We start from the raw sequence: 15,782 nt of genomic DNA on the forward strand, positions 1-15,782 counted from the left end.
ACTGCCCTCTCCCCCGCTTTGTCAGGTGTTGTCCGGACAGAACGTGTGCCCGGGCAACAGCAATGGCAGTCCATGTGTGGAGGTGGAGGTGCTGGGCCTGCCGGCAGATAACTGCCACTTCCGTACCAAGCCCATCCACCGCAACACACTCAACCCCATGTGGAGCGAGCGCTTCACCTTCTCTGTGTACTTTGAGGACCTGGCCTTTCTGCGGCTGGCGGTGGTGGAGAACAACAGTTCCCAGGTGACTGCACAGAGGATCCTGCCCCTCAAGGCCCTCAAACCTGGTCAGTAGCTCCCTCTATGCAACTGTCCTCCCACAAGTTTGGGAAAAGTACTCAAATTCCCACCTGTAAAAGTATAGCGGTTTAGAAAATGGTTTGGAAAAAGTATGAGTATTGTCCTTTCAATAGATTGTGTAAGAATATTCTGAATCTGCTTCAAAAGTATAGTCTCTAGATATTTTCTAATAACAATCTTCCTAATGCATATTTAATGTTTTCTTTATTAATGGCATAGTTAAAGACATTTACAAATAGCAAGAAAATGTAATATTGAATATCTGAAATCTTTAAAAGGTCTGGAATTTCCTTAAGAAGGAAAGGAAGAAAATGCTAATGTAACACTGTCCATAGTCATCCATGTTTGTCAAGTGTCTTTAAGTAGGAATACTGATCTGGAATCAGATTGTCCTTGCTCATGTCCTTGGTCTCTGCACTATATAAGCCAAGACCTGACCCCTGATAAACTTGTCGGTGGTAGCTGGAAGAATTGTTTATTGAATGACACAGTAGAGAATCAGGTGTCTTTAAAACTACATTTTTTACCATTGTGCTTTAATCGATGCTGATGATTATTGCGAAAGCCAGAGATCTGGAGAGTCTGAATGCATGGTGTGTGGTGCCGTTTTGTCAACAACCCTGAATGCTGGTGTGATGATGTGATGGAAATGGTGACGGAAGTTTGCCTTAAGTTAATTTGGCTTCTGCATGTGCTTGTTTCCTTAGGCTACAGACACCTGCAGCTGAGGAACCTGCACAACGAGCCACTGGAGGTCTCCAGCCTGTTTGTGTTCAGCCGTAGGACGGAGGAGAGCCCTGCCAGTGGGAGCCATCCAGCTGCCGTGGTCAGACTAAGCATGCTCAGGAATCATACAGACATTTTCAAAGCAGGAATACTGGAGCCAGGCTGGTGTAACAACATGTTTTATAAGCATAATTCCTGAAATGGTTTTCAGTCATTTTGTATATTACTGCAATTGTAACACATGAGTAAGCCCTCCACTGCAGTGGAACACATCCAGGCAGGGGGACAGGCAGCGCCCTTACCAAAACATTTTGGGAATAGTTCTGATGTTTTCACAGCTTAAGAATGTGATGCATCCCAAAATCCCCATCAATCCAGCACCGCATCTCAGTGTAAACAGGAAATCATAAAGATCTGCACAGTTTGCACACACTTTTAGTACTTACACTTTCCCTTTTATTGTTAAATTCATGTTTAAGCCTGCTTTAACTTTACAACCTGTGAAATATGACCAATATATAACATTTTGTATAATGTTTATGAATGTGTTGCTTCTGCAGTTGTTTAGCTCAGAGGCACGACGAGCAGGACATCAGCACAGGGTGACTGTCTACAGTGCACCAGGCCCCGAGCCCTTTACTGTCCTTAGTGTGGGCGAACACACCACAACTAAACAGCTCCTGGACATGGTAATTCGCATCAACACACACACAAACCCACGCAACTTGTGCCATGGTGCCGCATGATGACGGAAGCCAGACAGCCTGTACGGATGGCGTGCGGTGCCGTTATGTCTATGGCCCTGAACGCTGGCGTGAATGCAGGCAGGTTCTGGATGGAGGATCTGGTTTGAGTCACTCTGGAGGCACTGGGTTTGAGACACTGTTCCTGTCATGACCTGACGAGTCACACAGTGCACTAACGCTGGCCAGACTCACACATTCGCTCACTTACTCGTGTATTCCTCAGCCTGTAAACACATCGTTTTCTTTTCCTCTCCAGTTGGTTCCACATGCCTCTGCTCACTACTTCCTGATGGAGGAGAGGATACTTCTGTCAAAGGAGAAGAGTGATGCAAAAAGGGTGCCTCAACAGCGCCCCCTAGTGCATGAAGAGAAGGTCCTCAAAACACTGTATAGCTGGCAACCAGAGGAGGGCTATGTGGGCCGGATGTACCTTAAAACAAAGGAGGAGGTAAGAGATGTGTCTGATTTACGCACGTGCTCATGGGGGTTTCTTACAATCAGCTTGATTCATTGTAGCCAAGGTTGAATGTAGTGTTGTACATACAAAATCCTGACGCTTTCCATCTGTGTCGCTGAACAGTGTGGATGTGTATATCTAAAATGATTAAGTGTAATCAGGGTGATATTAGCCAGGTTACAAAGTCACATTATAATAAAATATGTAGGATGGTATTTATATTACTAATAGGTATACAAATATATAACAAAACAGTGAAAGATTTTAAGTGGCAATGTTGATGGGGATCACATAAAAAATAAATAACATTCATACAAATTTATGTTTGCTCGGAAATAACCCAGAACTCCTGTCTCACCCATCTTTTTCTCACACTCAGGCCTTCTTCTAGAAGCTTAGAAGTTTGAGAGTGTGGTATTTTTGCTGTTCCTGAATCTGGATTGAGACTGATGTCATTCTGTTATTTATATATATATATATATATACACACACACACACACACACATATACACACACACATATATACACACGTATGTGTGTGTGTGTGTGTGTATATATATATATATATATATATATATATATATATGTATTGTGTGTGTGTGTGTATGTGTGTAAGTAATGGGGAGAGAGAGAGAGAGATGTTCTAGAGAGTGGACTGGAGTTAAAATGTAAAAGTAGTAAAAATCAGTATAATGCACAAGATTTCCAGAGGAGAGAGGGAGAGAGATTCTGTATTACTGGATATATCTGTTGGCCTTTAATTAACCACCACATTCTTTGCTCCCCCTGGTGGCTTGGCTATGTATTGCATAATGCTATATTTATATGTAATTTAAGCAGGAATGCGCCCATGTATTGGCAGAATTTGAATGAGAGGAACATGGTGCTGGAGAGAGCAGAGGAGGTGAGCAGCGGAGGAGAGGAGGACACTTTCTTGGTGCAGGTCCATGATGTGTCTCCAGAGCAACCTCATACAGTCATCAAAGCCCCACGCTATAGCACTGCACAAGACATCATTCAGCAGGTGAGCTCTGGAGGACACATGCACCCTCAGTGACAGCATAATTATAATCATTATAAGTTTGTTTTTTTCATTGTGCGGGGCAAAGATTTCATGAGGATTTTTTTACAATAATTAAATTATTTTGCTATGATATATTGAGAGAGAGAATTGAATGAAGTTTGCTTTACACTTTGTAGCGACACCTTTGTTTTAAATGGTTGAACACTTATCTATGGATGAAGTTTGAGTGTAACACACAAATACTTTTGAGGATATTTCTCAACTATTTGTCTAAATTTATCCTGCACTGATGTATATTTTTAAATGTCATTACTAGTGCTGAATATTGGAAACTTATTGAAAGTACTTACCACAAGCTTTGCGGTGGAGTGAGTGCCATTAAATTACAAACAGTGTCACACACCACCATCCAACAGTATATGTAATGGTGAGAGTTTTAGGATTACCAATAACATCCCGACTATTTGAAATAATTTCATCAGCTGACCTTGCACCCCCCCCCCCATCCCCCGCCCCAACAACAGACGCTCTGCAAAGCCAAGTACTCCATGAGCATCCTGAACAACCCCAATCCCACTGATTACGTCCTGCTGGAGGAGGTGAGCCGTGAGACGGCCGGCAGGAAGGTGTGCTCAGGAAAGCCGAGTCAGCGGGTGCTGCTGGACCACGAGTGTGTCTTCCAGGCCCAGAGCAGGTGGAAGGGGGCTGGCAGGTTCATCCTCAAACTCAAAGAGCAAGTAAGCCACTGGCCATAGTCCCTCTCCTCTGCTGCACAAATCGCCTGCACAAATGTGTGGGGAAATTTGGCACTTTTGCAACCTTTAATATCATCCAGACCCTCTGAATTAAGTTAACAGTATTGACATTTATGGTTTATTATTTGTCATGACTGCTCCTGTAAGTGATCTAGAAGGTTTGAGCAAATGTCCATAGGTTGTTTATAGATGCATAGAAGTGTATAAGAAATACTAAGTTCTAAATTAGAACTATTTGAATAATGTGTGTGAATTTTGAGCAAGTGGTATATGTGATGAATTTGAATTTATAAAGTTATAAAGTGTGGATGTTTTGTTTAAAATTCACTACTGAAATTGAAGTCCCAAGAATAAACAACATGATTTTCAATTTAAGCTCACGTGTGTGTCTGTGTGTGTGTGTGTGCGTGCCGGCTTGTGTCCACTCAGATTGCCCGTGAGGACAAACGGAAGGGCGTGTCATTTGCCAGTGAACTGCGCAGGTTGACAGGTCGCAGTCGCAGCATGACAGTGAACGGGCCACCTTTACCCGAGCCCTCACACAGTAAGGAGGAGCGCGCCACATGGCCCAGCGTGACACCTCCACCTGACGTCACCGACTGAACGCAAGCTCTGCGCACGTGTGTGTCTGTGTGTGTCTGTGTGTGTGTGTGTGTGTGTGTGTGTGTGTGTGTGTGTGTGTGTGTGTGTGTGTGTGTGTGCGCGCGCATGCGGTCAGTGCATGGAGCCCTAGCCAGGTAAGGCCCCACATCATAGAGAACAACTCACATAGTTTACAAGGCAGTTCCATCTTAAAAGCTTTCAAATAGTGTTACTACATGGTTCCTGTGTAGCGTTCCTGAGTTCCTGTGTGGTTGTCATTGAAACTCAGACCTCCAAGTAATAAGTGTGGTGGGTTTTCTGTGCGGCCTTCTTACAGATGTTCATTTGTTCTCATGTAAAGCAGAGAGTTTTGACTATGGTGTGACAGAAGGTGATGCGGTTAGTGACACAGGCATGATGGACATTTACAATAGAGAAAAAGCCTTGAGCGTGCTGTTATCGAAGTTTTTGCACTAAAGTGTGATTAATAGCATGAGAACACCATGTGGCACCTGTATGACAATCTAACCACTTTTACCCCAGACTAGCAGGGTGTTTGCTGTAGCATGAACACATGAGATATTGCTTCTCCACATCGCATCTGTGGATCTTCTATTCAGTCCATAGCCTTTTTGAAATAAAAAAATAGGATACTTTTTTTCTGCTTATTTTATTCCTGCAAAACAAACATTGTTTTGTTTCATGTAAAACATTCAATCATTAATTCAATTAAATCAGTAATTCTCACAAAAATAGAAATTATGAAGGACAAAAATCTAAAAACGTTCCCTTGTTACATTGGTACATGCAAAGATCATCAGCAGGGATGGATATGACCGTTTATGATTGGGACTGTGTATGTTTACGATTGGGACTGTATGCTAAATTAGCTCAATTTGGACTATCCGTGGAAAACAGTTATTGGCATTGACCAAGTCTGTAGATACATGCTTTCAGCCAACCTGTGTTTTCTTACTTCCTCTCACAGAATGAACATACACCAATCAGCCATAACATTAACACTACCTGTCTAATATTGTGTAGGTCCCCCTTGTGTTGTCAGACAGCTCTGACCTGTTGAGGCTTGGGCTCCACGTGACTTCTGAAGATCTCTTGTAGTATCTAGCACTAAGTTGTTAGCAGCAGAGACTTTAAGTCCTGTTGCAAGGTGGGGGCTCAATGGATTGGACTTGTTTTTCCTGCACATCGCAGAGATACTCAATTGGACTGAAATCAAATTGGATTGAGATCTGTAGAATTTGGAGGCCATGTCAAAACCTTGAACTCTTTGATATGATATCTTTGATATCCTCAAACAAACAATTCCTGAATGTTTTTTGCAGTGTGGCAGACCGCATTATCCTGCTGAAAGAGGCCACTGCCATTAGGGAATACCATTGGAATGAAAGGGTGTACCATTGGACTAAAGGGGTGTACCATTGGAATGAAGGGAATGAGTTACTCTGTCATTTGCTGCAGTCAGCAAACATACATCCCCTTGAACAGAGGGTGGTAAATGATCATTTGTAATCTCCAATAAAGTTGTCTCTGTATTGTGATACAACATAAATACCCACTGTGATTTTTATAGGTGGGATTCTTATGTATCTGAGATTCAGTGGGATCTTCAGTTATATATCTTGGTTTACATATTGTATTTTGAATAGTAATTTTGTGAGTTTGCTTGCTATTTTTTTAATCAGATATGGAAGATATATTGTACATGCTGTAGTGTAACTGGGAGAAACCTCTTTTTGTCTATTTCTTCTACTTAGTATATTATATACCATAGAGAGATAACAGAAGATGGTATGACACACGTAACCCTATAGTGAGAGGATGAACATGTATTATGACTAAGGTGATGTTCAAATTAGATGGGGCAGTGGTCAGAGATTATTTTACATCTAAAGATCCAGTTAAGTCAAAGATATGGCTGCAATAGTGAGTAGGCCACATTTGTGCAAAACCATATATTTTTGGGAAATGGATTAAAAGGAAAATACACAGATTTCATTGTAATGCTATATCTCATTGTACAGCTACACTCCATTGAAATTAAATTGTAGTGCAGTTGTAGGCTCTGATTGGGTAAATAATTAATAAAATTATAGTTATATTTCTATAATTAAAACTAACGTTTATGAATTGTGCAGTCTTAAGCTTGGAGAATGCTGGAGTTGGAGGTACAGTTACAAGGTTTTGTTTTTGATGTAGTTAAGTAATACCTGCAAAAAGGTTTAGGACTTTTTTCATTTCTGAATTTGATGAAAATCTCTCTCCCTCATTCACCCTATTGCTTCCTTTCTCTCCCACTCTCTGTAGGGTCTCTGTTATCAGCAAGGCCAAAGGCTTGTATGGACTCTCAGAGTGGTGGGGGAAGCCCCGTCAGTGTTGGCAGCGTCCCGTGCGGCTCACCCCCCTCAGCTTGGTCCCTCCCACTGCTGTGGAACTGGAAGCTGCATGAGTCCAGGCCCACGGCAGCGCTGGAATGGGCCCGCTCTCTTACAAAGCTTCATGCAGGCTTTACTGAAGCCAGTGTGGAACAGGTTTCGTTAGCCTGTTCAGCTACGTTCTAGAGTCCTGAATGTGCTGGAGAACGCATGGAGACGCAGCCTTCCACTGAGCAGAAGGCACAGGGCAGGATGGCATTGGGTCAACTGTGGAGAGTCGTGCTGGCTGTGTGGTAGGAGCAGGGCAGTTAGGTGTTCTCTCTCTTTCTCCACCTCCACATAAATGACTTATTACATCGCAGAACTAAGTATGTATTCTTGTACTGCATTGTTTGTGGTTTTGCACATTGCTGTTGCTTTATTTTTAAAAGTACAGTCTTTTTTTCTCTTTGGTTGCACAACCATACACTCTTAGTACTCTTATCAATATCTTATTTATGTGCTTTCTATTTATTTTGAGTAGATGCTCTAGTTGATTAAGACCCTAGCAAAAAATACATTGACCTGCTAGTGATTTGGGGGCATTTATAATAAACAACATAATTAATTTAATTATAATTTAAACTATAGTTCTATACTAGATTCCTCCTACACAAATATTTCTGGTAGGGGTAGGATTGCAGTAAATGTACAATTTGATAATTTTATTTATTGGGTGGGTAACTGCTCTAGTATTTTGGAAATTATGCCCTAATTTCTAAGGCACAACTTTTATTTTAGTGAACAACAAAATGGCTTTACAGCAAGTCTTTCATGTGTAGTGCGATTTTTTTTTTTATTTTTAAATGTTCTTGAATAAATAAATAAAAATTAATAGCACAATATGTACAATTTGACTTTACCTTTCAAGTAACTGAAAGGTGTCACTGACGAGAATTCTCTTTAACCTGAGACATGATCTTACTTTTAAACACTTGCGTTGTAACAGATTTGCATGTGGCTCCATTTTAGAAAGGTTTTTGCCCCAGTTAATAAGTATGTGAGACATTTTACATATTGCACAAATGTGTCGTTTGACTAACTAAGCACTTGCACTTCATAAAGTAAACGCCCTGTCCACAATCTTCAGTGTGACTGAGCTACATTAAATGGAACAGTTCAGCATGTTGTTTCCCTTACTACCTCTACTAACCCTGGTTTAATATTTTCTTGAGTAATAATTGTCGTTTTTTTTTTCTTGCTTTGTTATGTTACTTGCTGTGATGTGTACTCAACCTGACTGTAAATTAGAATTTGGAGTAAAATGGAAACATTTCACATGAAGGTTGGGAACGTTGCTTGTTGACTTTAATGTTATCGATTGTCTTTATTTTTTCTTTCTGTTTACACCGTCTTTATATTATTTATTTCACACCTTAGCCCAGGTTGGCTGTGTTTTTCTCTTGTACATGTAAATAAGAAAATACAACTATTAAATGCACATCTCTTATTTATTTTGGTGGATGTAAATATTCCCTCAACCAGTTCATAATGTATCCATGTATATTGTTTGTACTTTTGTATTTTAGAATTTAAAAATTACATTGATATTGCATTTGGGCTTTTAAACATTGTCACGTAGGTTCTAATGTCCATGCTTGTGTACTTTAGAGCATTGGTCTGCTTTTTGTTAGTCGTCCATAATTACATGTATTTAAACATGTCAGCAATGCACCTAAAAAATTATTTATTTTAATGGCTGAGTTAGAGCTGGTGTGTTTGTCACCATCAGGACTATAGCAATTCTTTCTTTCTTTCTTTTGTGGCAATCTGGTGCCTGTTCTGTGACTACTGTGGATTAAATTACATCAATCGTACAGTATATTTTCAACAATAAAGTGTTGTAAGTCTTGATGTTTTTCCTTACTGATACTCAGACTGGCTACTGCTAAAGTGCTTTCAGCCAGGTGCTTTTGATTTTAATATAGTTCCTCCATACAATGGGGGGAAAAAAATAGGTGTTATTGAAAATATATTCATGGCATTCAAGACATATTAAACATTTTATATGCTCAGTGCTAATGTTTAATACATTAACTGCCATCTTAGTTTTTTTCTGATTTGTACACATTTCTCTAAACATACACATTGTAAACTATTCTCAAAATATTACACCATCAGAAAAAAAATCACTTTTGATTGAAAAACTGTATACACACTTCTCAAAACAAAGTAATCCACAGAATACACTTTATCTAAATACAAACACCAAATATAGAATACAAAACAGCCACTGAATAAGCCATTTACAGTATTCACATTCACAAATCTACCCATAAAATAACACCAAACATCTGAACTGTACAGTACATAAAAAATTTAAACACAATACAAACACAATACTGCAGCAGTACTGCATGACTACACTATATATAAATATGCAAAAACAAATTACTGTTACAGTAAAAACAAACAAAACACCCACATTATCAGGCATCATCTTGTCAATCCTGAGGATTTGGACATAAATCTGACCAGATTCCCTCATGTTCATTCCATGGTTTACAGTACACTATCCACAAGAACTGCTAAAATGTGTTTGGAATTATTTGTCTTCCCCGTCCTCTTCATCTTCCTCTCTGTGGTCTTTCTTGCTCCATTTTTATTTGGTCTTTTCCCTGAATCTGAGTTTATGTACCCCAGGCAATTAATAAAAGTGAGAAAATAATTATGATGTTTTGTGTTCACATGTGGGATGGTGGTTTAGTTCATTGGCCTACTGAGTTTTGACTGGTAATACCAGTATTTAAGAAAATCAGACAGGTGTGTTCCCAGTGAGAACTGAATAATGTGCTGAGAAGGGGCCCAACAGTGGCAACTTGGCTTGAACCAGCAAGCTTCTGACTACAAGTACCTTAACCACTGCCCAGTTACAGTCTGTATGCAAATGAGGAAAAACTAATTGAAATTCTGCAAGGTATTTCTACTTTTTGGTATAACTGATACCAAAATACTATATTACAAATACTAAATTAATACAAAATTACAATGTCTCATTTTGACAATTGTTTGCACATATGTGCTATCATATATCCTAATTAAAAAGCACTATAAAACAGGCAAAATGATAAACACTGATCATTTTTATTTTTGAACAATGTGGATATAACATTTCTACCCACCCAACCCTATTTACAGTCACACAAAAAGAAGAGTCACTCCTGTGCATAACTGGCAGCAAAATCGAGTGACACTTCATCCTCCTCCAACAGAAGAGCTGTATCAACCTGTTTTTTCAAAGCAGAATCCAAGAATGCCTGTCCAATTGTTAAATGTTCCTGAGTACACACAATAGACAGCGAGTGACCAACTCGTATATTTTACAATAAGTTACAATATATCTGTCATACAAGTTTACAATAAGTCTGCCATTTATTTTAAGGTTTGGTATTTACCTTCTTTTTTGATGGTGGTCCTGCAACTGGGGGGTTAAAAGTCATATCCTTCACACTGTAGTCTTCAAAGAGCTGTCCTGGTGTTCTTGGTGACAGTATTGTGAGTAATGTTAATCTCTGAAACAATTCTTTCACATATTTCACTGTCATAAGAAATCTTTGAGAAACAAGTTCTCAACATCAAGATGCAAGTTTCATTCCACTCAAAAATGCTGATATTTTTAAATAGTGTTCAAAAATAAAACTCAACAAAAATGTAGTTACGGGTTTTCTAATGAGAGAAACAATAAATTGACCAGTGTTTTACAGAAACAGGTTTGGGTGTCAAAGATTCTTAAATGTCTCTGTAAATTACTTTAAAAACCTATAGCATTTAATGCAATCAACAATGCTAGAAACAGCAGGCATCTAGTTTACCTTCTACTCAGCCCCATGTCGAGTGCGCCGGAGCCCTCACTTGGAGCCCCACACAACAGATGAGTGGCATACTTCCTCACCATGGGGTGGTAATGTCTCTGAAACACACACACACACGTACACAAAAAACACACACATTTACACTTCACCATCATTACTTTTAATTTTTTACATTCCCCAAGATAATGTTTCACATTCGAGGTGATCGTCAGGGTGGAATGAAAGGGCATGTGCGTGAAAGGCTGCCTCACTGCTGAGAGTGACTGAGGATAGTAAAAAGTCAAAGAAAAGATTCCTTTTCCTACAAGGTCAATCACTCGGAGGTCAGATGAGGCCTTTTCTGTATAATTACTAGGTCCAGTACCTTGAGTGTGTGGAGCTCCCACAGGCAGGTGTTTTGGGGGTTACAGTACTCTGGCTCATCCAGCTCAGGCAAGTACACACCACTGCCCTGCATGTCGTTGTCCAACAGTATATCACACTTGGGGAAAGTCTACACAACACACATGCACTCCAATTACAAACATGCAAATATGGCTAATGCACTGACAAATCACATCAACCTCTTCATGTACATAAGCAAACATACAGCAGTACAGTAGATTCAACAGTGATATGGCACACTCCACAGTGTAGGAGTAGGTATGAAACCCCAGAATGCCCTCACATGTACTAGCATCCTGTTGGTTGCCAGGATGCCCACGCAGGAGTCGGGCATCACGTGCAGGGAGAGCATGCTCAGTCTCTTGAGGAAGGCGAGGGCTCGGTGCAGCGTGATCTGCTTGCGCCGCTTGGTCAGCATCACGTCCAGGCACTGCAATGCAATGGCTGTGTCCTCATTCGCTGCACCTGCAGTGTGGGTGAGAGACAGAGCTTCACGTGAGAGGCGTGCCAGTGCTCTCATCGACCAGCCCTGAGGCAGGCTGGGTATGAACGCAGGTGTATGAAACTGAGCGCACCTGCGTGAAGTGTGAGAAGGGTTTTGTACAGGTGGACGTAGAATTTCAGCGGGTCAATGTTGAGGACGTCACCTGTTGGAAATGGAGCGCAGTCAAAACAGGATAAAAAGGGTGGTGTCATCATGATAACAGTACGACATGAAGGTGAAAGCAGTACTGACCTTGACCAGAGAGAATGTGGAAAGCTGTCAGAATACAATGGAGAGACTCTCGGTATGACAGATCCTACAAATACAGAAACTGCATGATTAAAGGGATATTTCAACCATTTTAAGTACAGTTCAAGTACATGTCTATATATTTTAAATTTTAAACTAATGGCCAAAGTAACGCATTACCATGGGCCCAGACTACTTACACCAGACGTTATTAAATTATGGAGAACAGTCAGCAGATCATCAAAGAACTCCAAATTTATCAGATGGGCAAACCTTAAAGAAAAGAAAAAAGAGTGCTAAAAAATAAACTTCAAAACAGACATTACACCTATCTGAAAAGTAATTTACAGTGACTTACTTTGCTAGACCTTCTAAAACTGAGGGTAGCAAATTGGATTTCTGGGCTTTCTTTAATATTCTGAAGTATATGAGGAACACTATGTTTAGTGTCTCTGTGTGCTAGGAGGAATGGAGAGCAAAAAGAAAAAGAGAAGGAGGTTTAAAAAATAATTTAAAAAAAGTTCCAGAATATCTAACAAGATTCATTACACCGAAACTAGCAATTCATTTTGGCTTTCTGGGATTCAGTGATGCACTTACCAGTTTGAGCTTCTTCTCCTTGCTCTCAGACGCATCTGCTTCAAGAAGTTCTTTCTGTAACTTCTCTTCAGCTTTCTTCCACTGTGAAAGGAAGTAAAACAATCAGCTTTGGACAAATGAAAAGGCAAAAGTTGAACCTGACACAGAAGGCAGGAGCGTGCAGACCTTCCGCTGCATTCTGGAGAGGTTTTTCTTCTTCTCCTTGAAGCTCATGAGCTTCTGCTTGGGTACCAGGTCTTCTGTATCCTTCTTCACCTCCACCTCCTTTATCCTCAGACAAAGCAATGTTTTCAGTACCTGCCATACACAATCACAGAAAACTTTGTTTTAATACAGAGAGCTGATAGGACAGATGACGGTTATGACGACGGTTATGACATGGTAATCAAAGGCATACTAAAATCTGCACCTCTGGTCTGATGTTGTAATTCTTGCTCTTGACCAGTCCAGAGATGACTCTCACTGTAGCTAGTGAAGCCTGGCCCAGTTTGTCCTGTTTCAGTAGCTTCCTGACTGCCTCACAGCACATGTCAGACAGCTGAGCACACAAACATAACAGCTGATGTTTCGATCCACCACACAGCCTTTCAGGCTGGCTTCCCCAAAACTCTCTTGATCAGTGGAAACAACCAGCCCTGAGGGTCTCAGCATCGTAGGGATGACTGAGATTCAGCCCAGCTATTTACTGAGCTCTTTACCTTTTAAATCAGACGTGTTCAAGAAGGTTACTGCGAGCCAACAGGTCAGAATTAGCACAATCACCTGGAAATTATATGACTTGCCTTCTTCGCAGGCTCGGTCATCAGACCCACCACCACAAACACAATGTTATTGTGGAAGTTAAAGTGGGGCAAGGCCACCAGCATTTCACACATGCATCTAATGGCCACCTCAGCCAGGCTCCGGTAGGAGGCCAGGGACACAGCCTGGCTGCTTTTCAGCTTCTTCTGCTTCCAGTCTGTGAAGTCAGAGCAACAGCTGGTCACCACGACACGGCTCAGAGCTCCAAAAACCACACTCTGTAGCACAGTGCAGGTCCACTTTACCTTTGATCGTTTGCTCCAAATTCTCCAAGTAGAATTTATACTGACTCACTAGCCCCTCTTCAAACTCTCTTAGCTGCTGCGTTTCCTTTTTGACCTGAGCAGTGATCAGAAAATGGAAAAGTCGTATCTTTAGACATAAGCCTTTTGTATGGTTGGCACACCACTTGTGACTGGTGGACCAGACCGCACCTTAGTGGCCTTTTCAGCTTCAGTCAGAGGTCGGATCCTGTAGGCGGGCACGATGTCCTTGAAGATCTCCAAGAGCGAGACCATGACCAGTTTCCTGACTGTGACTGCCACACATGGGTCCGACTCCATTAGCATGGCCCTCAGCTCCTTCAGTTTTTTAATCTGCAGAAACACAAGAGCAGCACTTGTTAGCATGCATGAGCAGTATAAAGGGCAGGACAGACTAAAAGCAGGAGATCATGCATCTTACACTGGAGTGTGGCTCTGCTAGGATGGCTGATCCCAAGGCTGCAATACACAGTTTCTTCTCTGTCAGCTTCTGGGAGCGAAGCTCAAGCTGTTCCTCAGGAGTCAGAGACAGGAAGCTCTGTGCCACCTCTGCCAACAACCAGACCAACAACATAACAGTAGCCAAAAGCTGAGTGTTCTAAAGAAAAATGATTTTAAAATAGGTTTAAATGAATTCTAGTCTGGACTCCTACCTCGTTCTGACTCATCTTCATCCTTCACTTCTTCCTCTTCTTCGTCGTCATCCACTTTTTGCATCACTAGAAATAAAAACAAACATTGTGTGTGGCAGAAACTACCACTGAGGTCTACTTGTGGGTAGAGGTGGCCTTCAGGGTGGTGCCTCATACCTGGTTTCTCCATCGTTTGGGGAATAAGGCCAGACTTATCTTTGATTGGCAACAAATGTATGAGCTCCGTCTGCTCCTCTTGTTGCATCTTTCTGGGTATCTTCTCATACTTTTCTACCGGCTGGTCTGACTTGCGCTTTTTAACGTGAACGGGAGCACTATAACATTTATATAAATAAGATAAATAAAGAAGAACACTGGATTGTTCTATTCCTAAAAATTAATCTTTGATTTTGCATTTTGTACTCAATGTTTTATTATTACAAAACATCTCCCTGAGTAAATTATTATTAATGTGTAGATTGTAGATGGCAGGTTGTCTAACCATGAGGACAGTTCTCTTGTGATGAAAGAGGCTTTCTGGGCCATGGCTCTGATCTGCTCCAGGTCACCTTCCTCCATCATATCAGTGGGCAGCGTCTCAAGGAATTCCTCTTCATCTTCTGTGCATCACACAACAAATATGCTACAACACTAATTGTGAGATTGCACCATCAAATCAAGTGCAATCAGCAGCATATGACAAAGACACATGGGACACACTGAAAAATGATCCAGAAGCGGAAAAGGCTTTCACACCTGGTTTCTTCTTGTAGCGCTCTAGAGGTTTTAGGGTCTGATGTGACACATCACTGATGGCTTGGCGAAGCTTTCTCTGCTCCTTGCGTTGCTTTTTTGCTGTAGCTTGATGCTTGAACTGGCGGTTTTTCACCTTATTTTCAAGTTTCACATTGCTGGTCTTGAGCAATTTGTGGAAGCTTGGCTTCTTTTTTCTTTGCCTTTTGGAAGCCTGGTGTGGAACACCCATTAAATGTTATTTGAAATACCTTTCCCAGAAAACAAGTTCGTTCATGTGTACCATGTTTTCTCAAACATTTGTTGGCTATTACACTAGTCAGGGTGCAAAGCTTACAAAATAGCTATGAAACAGTAGCTATAATTTTAAGCATTCAGTGAAAACCTCGAAATACCGGCGATGTAGCCAAGTTAGTTACATTAATGTACTATCAGTACATTCCTGCTGTAACCCTAACCCTAGAGATTTTAGTAACAGTACATCCCTCCTGTAATCCTAACCATAAACTCTAACCCTAGAGAGCCAACAGTACATCCCTGCTATAACCCTAACGGCATCTAATCAGGTTACACATTAATACGACGCTTATTCGTGGAAACCGAATGCGTGATGCCATTACTTACCGACTTCATACTGCTTAATGTTAGTGATCCAGTGTATTATCAGTAAAGGTTTTATTACTGTCTCTAGAGCCTATGGAGAATTCTGCTTAACTCCACAACATGGACCTCACGGACACATGCGTGCTTCAGATATACAGGAAGTACTCAACAATATTCGG

The 15,782-nt window shown here is 40.9% G+C and overlaps 2 protein-coding genes across 12 annotated transcripts in view; one reads left to right on the top strand and one right to left on the bottom strand.

Moving 5' to 3' along the window:
* The window catches only part of plce1 (phospholipase C, epsilon 1), a 52,788-nt gene extending 43,914 nt beyond the window's left edge, over positions 1-8,874 (top strand). For all 9 annotated transcript variants that reach the window (XM_027021889.2, XM_027021888.2, XM_027021892.2 and 6 more), the window contains 8 exons: positions 26-287; positions 1,008-1,126; positions 1,587-1,715; positions 2,029-2,220; positions 3,092-3,253; positions 3,778-3,990; positions 4,438-4,745; positions 6,916-8,874. In XM_027021889.2, coding sequence (XP_026877690.2) covers positions 26-287; positions 1,008-1,126; positions 1,587-1,715; positions 2,029-2,220; positions 3,092-3,253; positions 3,778-3,990; positions 4,438-4,611 — 1,251 coding nt within the window. In that variant the 3' untranslated portion in view covers positions 4,612-4,745; positions 6,916-8,874. The remainder of the gene's footprint in view (positions 1-25; positions 288-1,007; positions 1,127-1,586; positions 1,716-2,028; positions 2,221-3,091; positions 3,254-3,777; positions 3,991-4,437; positions 4,746-6,915) is intronic.
* Positions 8,875-10,087: 1,213 nt separating this feature from the next.
* Positions 10,088-15,771, bottom strand: noc3l (NOC3-like DNA replication regulator). 3 transcript variants are annotated; one of them, XM_027021900.2, is made up of 21 exons: positions 15,625-15,771; positions 15,004-15,214; positions 14,750-14,867; positions 14,425-14,582; positions 14,269-14,334; positions 14,037-14,164; positions 13,787-13,948; positions 13,598-13,691; positions 13,334-13,509; positions 12,961-13,089; positions 12,717-12,848; positions 12,552-12,632; positions 12,310-12,410; positions 12,152-12,224; positions 11,955-12,018; positions 11,794-11,865; positions 11,502-11,683; positions 11,199-11,327; positions 10,835-10,932; positions 10,418-10,502; positions 10,088-10,300 (listed from the first exon to the last, which is right to left on the bottom strand). In XM_027021900.2, the coding sequence occupies exons 1-21, from the start codon at positions 15,631-15,633 to the stop codon at positions 10,178-10,180; spliced, it is 2,391 nt and encodes a 796-aa protein (XP_026877701.1). In that variant the 5' UTR covers positions 15,634-15,771; the 3' UTR covers positions 10,088-10,177. The 3 variants fall into 3 exon arrangements, 2 of the variants coding, with proteins under 2 accessions (XP_026877701.1, XP_026877700.1); XM_027021899.2 differs by having other exon boundaries at positions 14,269-14,582; XR_003411436.2 differs by having other exon boundaries at positions 10,212-10,300; positions 10,418-10,545; positions 14,269-14,582.
* Positions 15,772-15,782: the final 11 nt, after the last annotated feature.

This window comes from Electrophorus electricus, chromosome 14 (genome assembly GCF_013358815.1).
Source record: "Electrophorus electricus isolate fEleEle1 chromosome 14, fEleEle1.pri, whole genome shotgun sequence".
Classification (NCBI taxonomy): domain Eukaryota; kingdom Metazoa; phylum Chordata; class Actinopteri; order Gymnotiformes; family Gymnotidae; genus Electrophorus; species Electrophorus electricus.